The sequence below is a fragment of the Ovis canadensis genome, chromosome 2, assembly GCF_042477335.2.
Source record: "Ovis canadensis isolate MfBH-ARS-UI-01 breed Bighorn chromosome 2, ARS-UI_OviCan_v2, whole genome shotgun sequence".
Classification (NCBI taxonomy): Eukaryota; Metazoa; Chordata; class Mammalia; order Artiodactyla; family Bovidae; genus Ovis; species Ovis canadensis.
This window is the reverse complement of record NC_091246.1, coordinates 28,794,160-28,807,724: the sequence shown is the minus strand read 5'-3', so window position 1 is coordinate 28,807,724 and position 13,565 is coordinate 28,794,160. Positions and strand designations below refer to the sequence as shown.

Below are 13,565 nucleotides of genomic sequence, written 5' to 3'. Positions count from 1 at the left end.
GAGCACACCACCCCTCGTGAGCACACCACCCCTCGTGAGCCACCACCCCTCGTGAGCCACCACCCCTCATGTGACCTCCCACGAGACCAGGTCACACTTCCCAGTACGGGGCCCACTCTCCTCCCTACCTTGCTCTAAGGTGCCCATCAAAGATCCAGGCTGCTGCCTGGACCTCACTCAAGAGCTCTCACCAACTTGAATGCCCCCCTGAGGGTGGAGTGGTGGAGTCCCAGGGGTCCCGGCAAGTTAAGGTCTGACAAAGTATCTCAGAATCCCATGCTTCTCAGCTTGCAAATGAGAATAACAGGATCTGCTCTGCTACCTCATGGGGCAAAAATGAGAAAAGCGCTTGGAAACTCTGTAACTAACATGAGGGGTTATACAAACTTTCAAACTATAATTGAGGAGTTGGTATTTTGATATAGAATGTGCCCATGAATTTAGACTACGTTGAAAAAAGATCACTTACCCCACAGTGAACATAGTTCTCACCCAAAAACTCTTTCATAACATTTTTGCCAAAGTCCACTATGTTCTGCAGGTGCTGAAATATCTCTTCCGAGGTCTGTAAAAGAGAAGGACGAGAAGGCCTCAATGCCTGGGAGCTCCTAGAAGGTGGACTCCGACACCACCACAAGCCTCTGTTACACACAAGGCCACCAGGTACGTGGCCACAAAAAACCACCAGTGGCCCTGGACCCAGAGGAAGGTAAGCCCCACCACGAAGACTGCCACTCTCGATGGAGTTTCTGTCCCCAAGTGCCCCTGGACCACCTCTGCATTCTACTCAGGGCCCCATGTGATTCCGAAGCTGTAAGTTTAAGAACCATATCTGTGGCCCTGCCTTCCTCACACCAGGAACACAGGTGGAATCCACCTGTGGCCCGTGCACACCTTCTGAGAGATTTGACTTTAAAAATCTTTCCCATCCCAAAATTTCTAGATATTTAGATTTTATTCTTCAGCCTCTAAATGTAGAAATAAAACACTTTTACCCCAGAGGTTCTTAAAGAGTCGATAAGCTGTGAGATTTAGGTGAGACAGAAAATCAATGTCGTATCCCTCACTCTGACCCAAGGCAAGAAGGACAAAGGGTTGATCACAGGTCTCACTCAGGAGCGAGAGGGCTGTCTTCTCCAACAGCAGGCTCAGAGGTGCCTGACACACGGCTCAGGCTCTGAGAAGGTCTTGGTCTGAGCTGCTAGGCATGCACCATAACACAGGCAGACCACAGCCTGCACCCCAAGGCACTACTGCGTTAGGATGAAGCCTGGCAAAAAACTCCAGAACACACCCAGTGCTTCTGTAGAGCTGTGCCACAGGCTTCTGACATAAAGGTCTTATTACTGACAGAATTAACAGACACAATTCCCCACAAATAATGCAGCTGGCATCACATAGAGCCATTTATATAACAAACAAACAAAGAACAGCAAACTGTTGCCTTGAAGGACATTACCTCAATAAACGTAAACAGAAAGAACTGAAAATAGAGGCATCCAGAGGACTCTGACCCTTCACCAAGGCTAGGCTCCACAGACCCCGAGTGGGGGACAGGGGGAGGGGAGAGGACTAGAGGCAGCCTCTGAAATGTTTCTGGATTCCACAGAAACAGAACCTCCCCACACGATTCTCTTCAGCAGCTGCACCTCCCCCTATCCTGAGCCATCTTTCTCTGCACCGACCACACCGGCCCCAGACCTCACTGCAGCCAGTCCCACTGTGACCACGGGCTCAGCTTTCTCCCCTGGGCCCCTCTTCTCATTCTATGAAACTAACCCCCAAGGGTGCCTTTCATTTGCACAATCAGCCACCGTTGGCACCCATAAGCCATCCACCTCACCATCTTTTCTGGCTGTTTCGCCATAATTCAAATGAGGTGAGATGGTGACTCATGTCTCCATCACCCTGATCTTGAGCCCAATTTCCACTCACCATCCAGCACCACGGCCCTGCCCCACTGTGTGGGTGTGACCTGCAACTCCGGCCTTTTCTCCCCTTTTCAGATGAGTCTATGCTCATATCATGCCCTCCCCACTGGCCATGAAAGACGAAAGGCTCCCACAGGGCTAGTGCATCTTGACCTCTGTGGCCACTTAAACACCACGGCAACATCACACCTCAAGGTGGACAGACACTGCAGCTCGGGGGTCAGCAGGCACGCAGCAGAACAACAGTGGTTTTCTAAGGGTGCCCACAGTACTTTGCTCGGGTGACTCAGAGAACAGAAACCCAGCGTTCCATCTGAACTGCCAGCTGTGACTTGTAACACTGTCTACCACAGCATTACAGACTTCATTTTCATAGCTAGCCTTCCACAGATAGGGAAACTGAGGCAGTGGGGTGTAAGGAAATCGCCATGGCAAAGCGAAGCCGTGGGTTTCCCAGTCATAAGCAGAGCTCTCTGAACTAGTCTGGGAGGCTCCTGACTCACTACCCAGGGACTAACTGTGATGACCCAGCAGGTCAAAGCCCTGGGTCCTGCAGGAATGATGGGGACAGTGCTTTCAGCACTGAATGCTTGTATCATATTCAAATTTCTAAAATTAGCATTAATACTTTTTTGCATCAGAAAAAATCAAAGTTTTCTTAAATAATTATTTCAACGATGGGGTGGCAAATCCACTGATCTTACCTTCTTCCTATTAGGAGGAAACTTCAGAAAACGAAGCACCACACAGCGCTATTGAAAAATAAAACAGAGTCTGATTAGTACCTACACAAAGCCTGGGGATAAGGGTAGACGGCTGTGGAGAAAAAGCTGTCCTCAGCAGTGCCTGGGACACCCAGTGCCACAGGGAGGAAGTGAGGGCCATTACTGGGCCACACGTCTGAGGACACAGAGCAACTAGGAAAACCTATGCTCTCTGACCTAGTCAGGCCACTCCCAGTGATTTAAGGAAAAAAGATGCACAGAAGATTTTAGCTACTGCATGTAAAAGGACTGTTTACAATTCCAAATAAAATGTAAACAACCTACATGTCCAGCAACAGTAGGATGGGTAAATACAGAGGACGTATTCCAGACCATGGACTACTATGTAGCCATTTAACAGAAAATATGGAAGATCCGTATTTACAGACACAGAGGTATAGCCATCATCACTGATAAGTGAAAAAGATTACAGGATGGGGCTGTCAGAGTGAAACTATTTTTATAAATATGTACATATATATGTGTGTGTGTGATCGAGAATGATGTATGGGTACAGTGCTATTTATATAAAGCTCAAAAACAGGTAAGACTAAGATCTCTGGCACCTGGGATGGTCCCTGAGAAAGGTTCTAGAAGGAGCTGGTCATGAGAATACAGGTCCATGTACTTTGTCATAATCAAGCTGTATACCCACATATGATGTTATCCCTTGTTTAAAATAAAGTATGTGCATGCTGAGTTTGTATGAACTGTCTGAAAAAACTTCAGAACAGATAACCATGTGTCCAGGTAGCAACAACTGGGGAACTTAATTTTTTCAAGTCCTGTTTATTTGGGTTTTCCAATTTTTTACAATGGTAATATAAGACACATTTCAAAAAATACATACAAAAAATATAACATACGTTTCAAAAATTTTTTACAATGCTAACATACATGTCAAAAATGTGAAAAAAAAATAAGTTTTTAAACAAGCACAGCCTTTGAAAACAGCCATTCGTCAAGGAAATAACCTGGATGTGTTACAGAGTCTTGGTAATGGAGATTAATTCCATTTGGACAACTTCAGAAACCATTCCCATGGAGACAGAGAGTTCCAGGCAGAAGGGCTTGGGTGGGAACCCAGCCTGTGAAGCAGTGGCCAGGAGGAGGAGGGGGAGGCACAGCAGTCTGGGTACTGTCTAGAGCACTGGGGTCCAGGTGGGGCAGGAGGGGCCGGTGACTGAAGAGACTCAGGAAGTACAGGTTTAGCTCTCAAAACATGGCGGAGAGCAAGCAAGGCCCATAGAGACCAGATCCATTTCCCCAGCCCACAGCCCCCAACATTTCCTATCCCACTCTGACGACACATACTCCTCTCAAGACCCCAGACAACCATCACCTCCCTGAGCCCCAAGCCCAGACTTGGGGAAGCTAAGGTCAAGGGCATGTGCCCGCCCCTCAGTTCACTTCAGTCACTCAGTTGTGTCCCACTCTTTGCGACCCCATGGACTGAAGCACACCAGGCTTCCCTGTCCATCACCAACTCCTGGAGCTTGCTCAAACTCATGTCCATTGAGTTCAGTGATGCCATCCAGCCATCTCTAACCCCTCCCAAATCCAGGCAGACATTAGTATTCAATCATGGGAATCAACTGGCCAAGGATTCCATCAAAATTTAAGGGAAAACAAAAGTTGATAATGCAGAAACCCTAATTCTAGGCAACTTCCCAGAAACTCGGGCCCCTAAAAGTCACTCACTTTTTACCTGGACTCCACTATTTCTCAAGACCTACTAAGAAATTCCAAGTGTTGTGTTGTGTCTGCTTCAAGGAAAACTGCTCTCTCTTCTAACCTGTTCATCATTTAAAACTGTCACCAGAAACTGCCCCATAGGAGCTGCAGTGTCAGCCTTGAAGGCCAGTCTCCACAAACACAAGCACTCAGTGGGCACACCTGTTTTGGACAGCAAGCACTAACTGCCCCCTGTGAGGGTCTGACTGGGCTGAGTTGGTGGCCCTGTGACATGCCCCAAGGCCAGCCATGGGACCAGGCGACACCCATTCAAGTGGACAGAAGTGAAAAGATGAGGAATCAACCTTACCAGCCCTGGTTGGAATAAAGACATAGTTAGTTCAAGGGCCACCCATGGTGTGTAGCAAGACTGATGCAACCGCCCACAGGGAGATTCCCATGAAGGAGCCCAAATTAACACCTAATCTGGTAAGCACCAGGGCCCTGCCAGCTCACAAAGTTCTAACCAGTTGTGAAGCAAACAACTCCTTTCCTTTTAAACATCTGAAACTAGATGTTTAAAATATATCTCGTTCACAGTGTCTAGGATAAATGTTAGGAACATGAAGAGAAAGGAATGAGACCAAGAAGAGGGGCTTAAGGAGAGTTTCTGCATGGTCCGGGGCAGAGGCAGCTCTTCCCTGTTCCAAAGAAGGACAGGGAACCTTAGGTGGGGCCCACACCTCTTCTGTCCTTTAGGATAGAAAAGTGTGGTGTGCTCTCTTGTGCCTTGAAACACTAGATGAAAACCAAAGATTTCAACAAGACTGAAAAAGTCAGTGAATGGAGAAATGACACATATAAATACACACACACACAAGAAACAATCTCAAAATGTATATAACACTCTACTTATAAAAGAAGGAGATGGACTTGCCAGGTGGTCCTGCCAATGCAGGGGAAACAGGTTTGATCCCTGCTCGGGGAAGATCCCACATGCAAAGGGGCAAATAAGCCCATGCGCCACAACTATGGAGCCTGTGCTCTAGAACTTGCTAAGGAACCCAGGAGCCGCCACTACTGAGCCTGCGTGCTGCCAACAACTGAAGCCTGCAGGCCCCAGGGCCTGCATTCTGCAAGGAAGAGTAGGCCCCACTCCTTACTACTAGAGAAAGCCCACACGCAGCAACAAAGACCCAGTGCAACCAAATATAAATAAATTTCAAAAGAGTAGAAAGCATTCAGTGAAGGTCCCAGGCCGTGGTGGGGAAGGCCTGGCATGTTACGTGCCAGGACCTAGGACATGCTCTTTGATCCCCACTGCAAACCCATCCAAGTCATCCGAATATCAAGACATCAGCAAAGCCTGGCTCCTAACAGCTCTAAAAGCACAACCATGTGAATGTCTGACAGCACAGGAACTCTGGCTGCCCGGTGCTCTGCAGCCTTGTGTGTGTGTGTGAAAAAGTATCTACATATTTATAGAGAGAAAAGGCAGAAAACAAAAACAGACCATTCTTAAGTATTCAATACAAACGTGTTATAGAAGGAAGTGCATCAAATGTTAACAAAAATTATTTTTACTAGTAGGGAAATGCTGGATGCTTTTTGCTTTCTTCCTTCTAATATTCTGTATTTTCTAGGGTGGTGAGAGGAACTAATGATTGGCATTAAATAGAAATAAAAGAATACAAAAACAAAATAGTAAGAGGGTCACCTACCCATGTGAAGCCCAAAGGAGGAAATTCGTGGGTGGAATTAAGACTCCAGGACCTCTCAGCAAAGGTAAGGTATGATGTGATGAACTGCTGAAGCCTTGCTGCTGGAGGACAAGCTTCAGACAAGTCTTCCTCCAGAGTGAGGATATTACCCAGGACAGGACCCCAAGAAAACCCCAGGGAAGCAGAGATCAGGCAACTTTCAAGGGAAAAGGAGACAGATAAACATAGCAACAGAAGAACAGAGCCTCAGGGTGCTGTCCCAGGCACCCCAAAATGGCTCAGCTCTGCTTCTTGGTGAGGCCACCACTCACAGACACCCCACCCAGCCACTGTCCAGATCTTCCAGCAGAATACCTGGGACAGAATATCAGGCCAGGTCACTTGCGCCCACTGAAACAACCAGACGCACACCGCAGTTCCAGAAGAGGGATAAGAGGGACAAGGGGTCAGACAGTGTGGGGCTGACAGCTTCAGACAGAACAGATGGAGGGTGAGGTGAGACATTTCACAGGCAGGAGCCCAAGACTCTGAAGGGAGGCCAGACAGGAAGTGGGGACAGCAGGTGCCTGGACTAGGAAGGGCACTTTCCTTCCCAAGTTTCATCTGTCTGTACGGACCCACAGCTGCCACAGGCCTGAAGCAGACACAGACCCGAGTTATGAGGTGGGAGACAGGCCAGTGGAGGTGTAAGCCCAGTGGCATTTACAGGCAGGACACGCAGGGACTGTGGCAGAAGAGGTGCTCTGAAGGTTTCTAAAGGATGGAAAATCCAACAGCAAGAAGAGAAGCAGAATGTTTTGTAAAGACAAACCGTAAGTGCATGCGGAGTACAGTGAGGGTGAGAGAGAAGTGTGCAAGTCCCAGGGGAGGCTTTAAAGTCCCAGGCCCTCCAAGGCCACACGATGGCCACAGAGCAGGTGTCCAAACAAACCAAGGGGTGGGTGACCCAGTGCTGGGGTCTCGTCCTCCTGCAGCACAGAGAAACCTTGCTTGCCTTCCTGGTAAAAGGGGCAGCTGCTGTCCTGACTGAGTTCTGACTGAGGAGGAAGAAGGTTATCATCAGGGTGGGGGAAGTGACCACGCCACCTTAGGATACCAGGCCTAGACTGGCACACCTCCAAATGCCAGGAAGGCAGAGCTCAGCACTCACCAAGGCCAGGAAGAACCAAATCCTAACCATTCAACTGCAGGTGATCCCAGGAATAAAGACAGCTACGTGCAGAGTTCTTCAATGAGACGTCACCAAGAAAGAAGTCTCATCAGCTTTATCAACCTGTATGAATACCGTTAAAAACCTCAAATACAGAATAAGTTACTTGTTAAAAAAAAATACTATAGGCAACAGAGCATTAAAATATCTAACTTTCTACTAGATTCAGGAGAAAATTAAGCCCAGGATTTGGGAACATGTCTTTAAAAAAAAAAAAAAAGAACAACTCTTATTTGCTTCCAATATCTCCATTAAGAAATATGATCTACAAATCAGAACTCCTAAAACACAAAAGAGAAACACACAGCCCCTGACTGCTTGAACCCCACATCTTTGGGGCCCACACAAATATCCCAGGGCATCAAAACAATTGCAGAAACAATCTGAAGCCCAATCAGAATCTTAGAAAGGACATGAACCCTGACAGATCAGGAACAAACTTTTGATAAAAGATCTCAGATGCCAAGTCTTTCATGTTACCTCTCGCAATAAGGAGAAAAACATCACAACAGCTAGTGTGATAAAGGGAGTGGGCCCCTACTTCCTCTGCATCCCAGAGGTGAGGGGAGCTGGGGGGCAGCTCAGCGCCTGGGGAGGAACCTCTGCCTGGCCTGCCATGGGTGACTTGCCCCACTGAAGGCACTTAAGAGATCAAGTGACAAACAGTCTTACAATGACCTTCACAGGACAGGCCACCAAGCCAAAGCCAACAAGACTAAGCTGAAGAAGGGTCACTGCAGATGTAAAAGCAACACCAGCCGGACAGAAATCCAACGTGGCAGCAGCACACTTGAGGGCTGCCCTGGGCTTCACGACCACAGCTCAGCATGAGCAGAGGTACGGTGCATTCTCCAGAACAAGTAACAGCACCCTCAGGCTGCAGTGAGGAAAGTATGTGCCCACAGTGGAAATGCTCTTGCCCGAGGCCCCCCACAGGGTCAGTGCCGGGGACTCCAGGCACCAGCATACAGAGCCAAGTTGGCCATAGCCTTTGAGCACTGCGGAGGGCTGGTGCCAGGGCCAAGGGCCAGTGCCTGGGAAAAGGTTACATTGCATAGCCGGTCCCAAGGATGCTGAGCACTGGGCCATTGGAAAGTTGACAGCAACCTGTCAAGAACTGGCCTACTGTTCAGTCATCTCTTACTGCCCAACCCTGAACACATCCGCACACTACAGCCCTCCTTGGGCCTGCACTTAACTCCTCCATATCCAGGTCCCATTTTCTTCAAGTCCTGTGCTCCCAGAAGCCTCCCAACCCACCAAGGAAGACACTATCTCATCCTATGTTCCTCCAGTACAGATGCCAGACCTTAGGACTGGCTGGCTGAAGGTATGTCAGGCTTTGACACTGGAAGGGACAGGGGATGGACTAATCACTTTTTAGTTCAGTTCAGTCACTCAGTTGTGTCTGACTCTTTGCGACCCCATGGACCGCAGAACGCCAGGCTTCCCTGTCCATCACCAAGTCACGGAGCTTGCTCAAACTCATGTCCATTGAGTCTGTGATGCCATCCAACTATCTCATCCTCTGTCACCCCCTTCTCCTCTTGCCTTCAGTCTTGCCCAGCTTCAGGGTCTTTTCCAAGGAGCCAGTTCTTCGCATCAGGTGGCCAAAGTATTGGAGCTTCAGCTTCAGCATCAGTCCTTCCAATGAACACCCAGGACTGCCTCAACACTTTTTAAGGACCTTTCAATCCTGAAAGTAGATGATGCCCTCTCTGAGGAAGTGACCATCTCCCAGTCTGAATGAAGCCTGGTAAGGGTCACACTCTACTTCAGAATGAATGAGGTGGGTCTGGAGAGTCCACCCATGGGAGCAGGAATACATGTTCTCACTCATCCACCTTCTTCTATCCCACTCACACACACACACCCTCTCCTTGGGCACAGTGGACCCTGAAAGCTGCCTTCCAGGGCTCCCTCTTCCTTCCTGGTCCTCAAGGCCCAAGCAAAGCCTAAAGGTTTCTCAATACACAAGGGGCATAATTCTCCCTTTATTCAGTGCGTTCACTTGGTGGGAACATTTTCTTACTAGACCGTTTGCGATTATAATCTTCAAATGATAACCACCACCAAGCAGGAATGAGCAGAGTAACAAAGATTTAGATTTAAAATAAAGAATGAAGAGAACAGGTAACAGAGTAGCCTGATGACTCAGTCTAAAGGAATAAGAAACAAGACTTTAACAACTGAAGCTGGGCAACAAGGGAAGGGGCAGCTGCCCTACAGAGTGGACACATGCTTGTCAGGGACAATGGAGAAGGCATCTGAGTGCCCAAAGCCTGGTGTCCTTTTACTCTGAGTCTGGAAATTGCTCCTTCTGATGCTATTTTTGAAACTCAGTTCATCAGCTAAAAGAAGTCTTAATTAGCTTTACATAAAATGAAGATACTGGAATATGAGTATTTGAATTGTGAAAGGATGCAGGGGGTCACACAATATTCAAACAACAAAAGGGACTCATGCTGGACTATCTGGGGCTTTGACCAACCCTGAAACACAATGAGGCCCAGCAGACTGACAGAGAAGAGCGGCTTCAGATTAAGCCTTGTCAATTATTAATTATCCTAAAGATCTTGAGCAAAGCCTGCAGTCTCACTTCTTCAGTTTCCCAATAGTGCTAATGGGTAACAAAACGCAGAACACAGGGGCCACCTCGGTGACTGCAGCTTGCCCTACAGCTGCCCCAGAGCACCCAGGAACAACAGAGCCGGACATCACTCAGCTCCTGCGCCAATCACCCTGCAGGAGCTGTTGGGCTGGGTCAGAGCTCCTAACCACTGAGCCAAGTGGGGATGATAGTTATCACTTGCATAACTTGTCCAGCTCATCTTTCTAGTAATTCCGCAAAGGGGATTCTGTTAACCAGTTCCACTCGGCAAATGCAAAAACTGAACCTAAGCCAGGCAGTGGCAGAACCGGGATTCCGCCCAGCTCTGTGTAAATGCAACTCCCATCCTCTTAAGCCCTCAGTGACACCTATTGGTTCCTCCCCCAGCCCATCACATTCCTGCCTGGCTGAATCAGACAGCAAGATGTCAGAGAGATCCGGGCCTTTACACAAACCCACAAGCTTCTCTTCCTGGGATTCAACTCACTGAGAGTCCTTACTGCATTCTCTGAAACTCTCATCCTTACTGAATAAAGAAACGGAAATTCTTTAAATTCTAGAAGATTCTGGAGAAGAACCTGTAGACAATGCTCCACTAATATTAACAACAGCAGTAGGAGAAGAGCAATTCCCTGCATTTCAGAGGCGGAACTCGCTCGGTGCTTGGGGAGTTCACGCACCCCAAGCACTTTGCTTCTTCCTCCGGAGTTTGCCCGTAACCTCTATCTTGCCTAAGATTACACCCGGCGTCCTCACCGCGGCTGGGCAGTCGGAGGCGGTCCCGTGTGAGACTAGGATGGGGGTCGTTGGGAGGACACGAAACAGACCCAGGGGGAGGAAATAACACTAGAGGAACAGGGAACCGATCTGGATGGAGGGGTATGCTGGGGAGACACGGCACCAACCTAGGGGGAGGAGGAGAGCGCTGGGGAGACGCGGAACTGATCTGGGGGAAGGCGGTGACACAAAGCGGAGGCAGAACCGACCCGACAGGGTAGTGATGCTGCGGGGAGGCGAAACTTATCTATCCGAGAGGCAGTGACACTCGGGGAACGCGCAACCGATCGGGAGAAGGGCTGCTGGGGAACCGATCCGGGGTAGTAGGTGCTGAGGGGATGCAGAACCGACCTGAGCTGAAGGAGCTCTTGGGGGACGCGTAACCCCCCGGGAGTAGGGTGAGGACCCTGAACCTCGCCGACAGGCCACCGCTCACCTGCGCATGGGCCACCACTAGGCTCTTGTTTCCTTCACCGTGGTACCGCCATTCATTCTCGTCCATCTTCCCCTCGTCCATCCCACGGTGCGGCCGTGGAGCCTTGCGGGGCCGCGAGCTGGAGGCCGCTGGTTTGCCCGGGCACCAGCCGCCGCCGACCGGGCAGCAGAGCCTGTCACCCGCCACCTCCACTAGATTCAGCGCGGGGACTCGCAGGCGCGGGCCACCGGAAGCTACGCCCCCGAAGCTACCACTGCCTAGCGGGGCAACTTCTGGGTACACGCCGGCTTCTCATCTATCGTCCACTGAAACAGATGGGCTGGCGGCCATCTTAGGTACTGGCACAGTGACTCACTTCCGGAGCGCGATCTTAAGAATCTGAAGGTTTCCGGACTGGGCGCCGGAAGTGAGGCGAGCGGGAGGAGCCGGCGGCTCACGGGCGTCCAGAAGTGGCCGGCTGGTGAACGGTAGTCCAGGCGGGTTGTGGGTGGAGTTGTACTGGCGGGCTAGCAGCCAAGGGGGTCCCAGCAGGGGTAGGAGCTGGGGAGGGGGCGGTCCAGGTGGGCCTGGGGTGGGTGGTCTCTAAAGCTGGAGACCACTGGATCATGAGCCTCAGCCTTCTTTTCTGTAGAATGGGATAAATTTCTCACTCATCGGGTTGTTAATATCATCTGATGCAGAACCACACCAGTAATCCCAGGAAGCAGAAACATTGTGGTCCACACCTTACAAATAAGGATACATGGTTTAAAGAGGCAAATGGACTCCTAAATGGCGCTCTTACCAGAGTTACCTGAAAACCTGGGTTTGCCTTTTGGTGGGTGTCAACACAAAAAGTGGGAGAAGGAAGGATTCATTGCTTGCAACAAGTTAAGGAGATCCACGGGGATCTTTCCCAAACCAGTGTCTCCCCAAATCGGACAACTGAGGAAGTTTCAAGCGTAAAGGAGCTTTGGGCAGTAAGAGTGCAAACTTCCGCTGGATGAACTCATGAGAGGCAGAAAAGGGCTACATCATCTCGTTATCCAGTCACTAAGTCGTGTCCTACTCTTTGTGACCCCGTGAACAGCAGCATGCCAGGCTTCCCTCTCCTTCATTATCTCCCACGGTTCGTTCAAACTCATGTCCATTGAGTCAGTGATGCCATCCAACCATCTCATCCTCTGTTGCCCCCTTCTCTTCTTGCCCTCAATCTTTCCCAGCATCAAGTTCTTTTCCAATGAGCCTTTGCATGAGGTGACAAAAATATTGGAGCTCCAGCATCAGTCCTTCTGGTGAATATTCAGGACTGACTTCCTTTAGGATTGACTGGTTTGATATCCTTGCTGTCCAAAGGACTCTCGGGAGGCTTCTCCAGCACCACCGTTCGAAACCATCAGTCCTTCAGCATCCAGTCTTCTTTATGGTCCAACTCTCATGTCAGTACATGACTACTGGAAAAACCATAGCTTTCACTATATGGACCTCTGTCAGGAAAGTGATGTCAAGGCTGTATATTATCACCCTGCTTTTTTAACTTATATGCAGAGTACATCGTGTGAAATGCAGGGCTGGATGACTCATATCATCCCTTTGGTCCCAACTTAATGGCACTTCAGACTAATCTTTACCACTGAAACAGAAGTGAGAGTCTTTACTACTCATAAAGTATCTTTCCTATTGTTACTTTTCATGCCTGATGACATTATTACCTTAAGATCATTATTACTGAGACCTGTTCAAGGGCAAGAGTTGTGGTCAGGCTTAGATAAAGAAATGGCTTATGCCAAAAATAGCTTCTATGTCAAGAAAGCCATGCTTGGTTTTCTTTCTTTGCCCATCTGCCCACAGGAGGAGTAGGTTTCACTGAACCTTGAGGTATACACTTTAAGGAGGAGGTTTGAATTCTGCCCTTGCCACTTAATGGCAGTGAAACAAAAGGCAGATCTCTTTCCTCTCCAGGCCTCAGTTTATTCCCTGTTGACGTGGGACTGATGATCTCATAGAGGTGCTGCTGCTGCTGCTGCTAAGTCGCTTCAGTCGTGTTCGACTCTGTGCAACTCCATAGGTGGCAGCCCACTAGGCTCCCCCGTCCCTGGGATTCTCCAGGCAAGAACACTGGAATAGGTTGCCATTTCCTTCTCCAGGGCATGAAAGTGAAAAGTGAAAGTGAAGTCGCTCAGTCGTGCTATGAGGATTAAATTAGATAAGTGAGTCTCAAACTATTACTCTCAAGACCATTTTAAATTCTAAAAAAATGACAAGAATTCCCTGGTATGGTGCAGTAGTTAGGATTCTACACTCTCACTGCCAAGGGCTGAAGTATAATTCCTGGCCAGGGAACTAAGTCCCACAAGTCATGTTTTGTTGTTCAGTTGCCCAATTGTGTCCAACTCTTTGGGACCCCATGGACTGCAGCACATCAGGTCTCCCAGTCCATCACCATCTCCTGAAGTTTGCCC

The 13,565-nt window shown here is 49.1% G+C and overlaps 1 protein-coding gene across 2 annotated transcripts in view; it reads right to left on the bottom strand.

Annotated features, from left to right (window-relative positions):
* The window catches only part of IPPK (inositol-pentakisphosphate 2-kinase), a 60,510-nt gene extending 49,006 nt beyond the window's left edge, over positions 1-11,504 (bottom strand). The window contains exons 1-3 of one of the 2 annotated variants that reach the window (XM_069575678.1): positions 11,125-11,504; positions 2,636-2,683; positions 470-565 (exon numbers count right to left, since the gene is read on the bottom strand). In XM_069575678.1, coding sequence (XP_069431779.1) covers positions 470-565; positions 2,636-2,683; positions 11,125-11,205 — 225 coding nt within the window. In that variant the 5' untranslated portion in view covers positions 11,206-11,504. The remainder of the gene's footprint in view (positions 1-469; positions 566-2,635; positions 2,684-11,124) is intronic. The other variant, XM_069575679.1, reaches the window with a different exon arrangement.
* Positions 11,505-13,565: the final 2,061 nt, after the last annotated feature.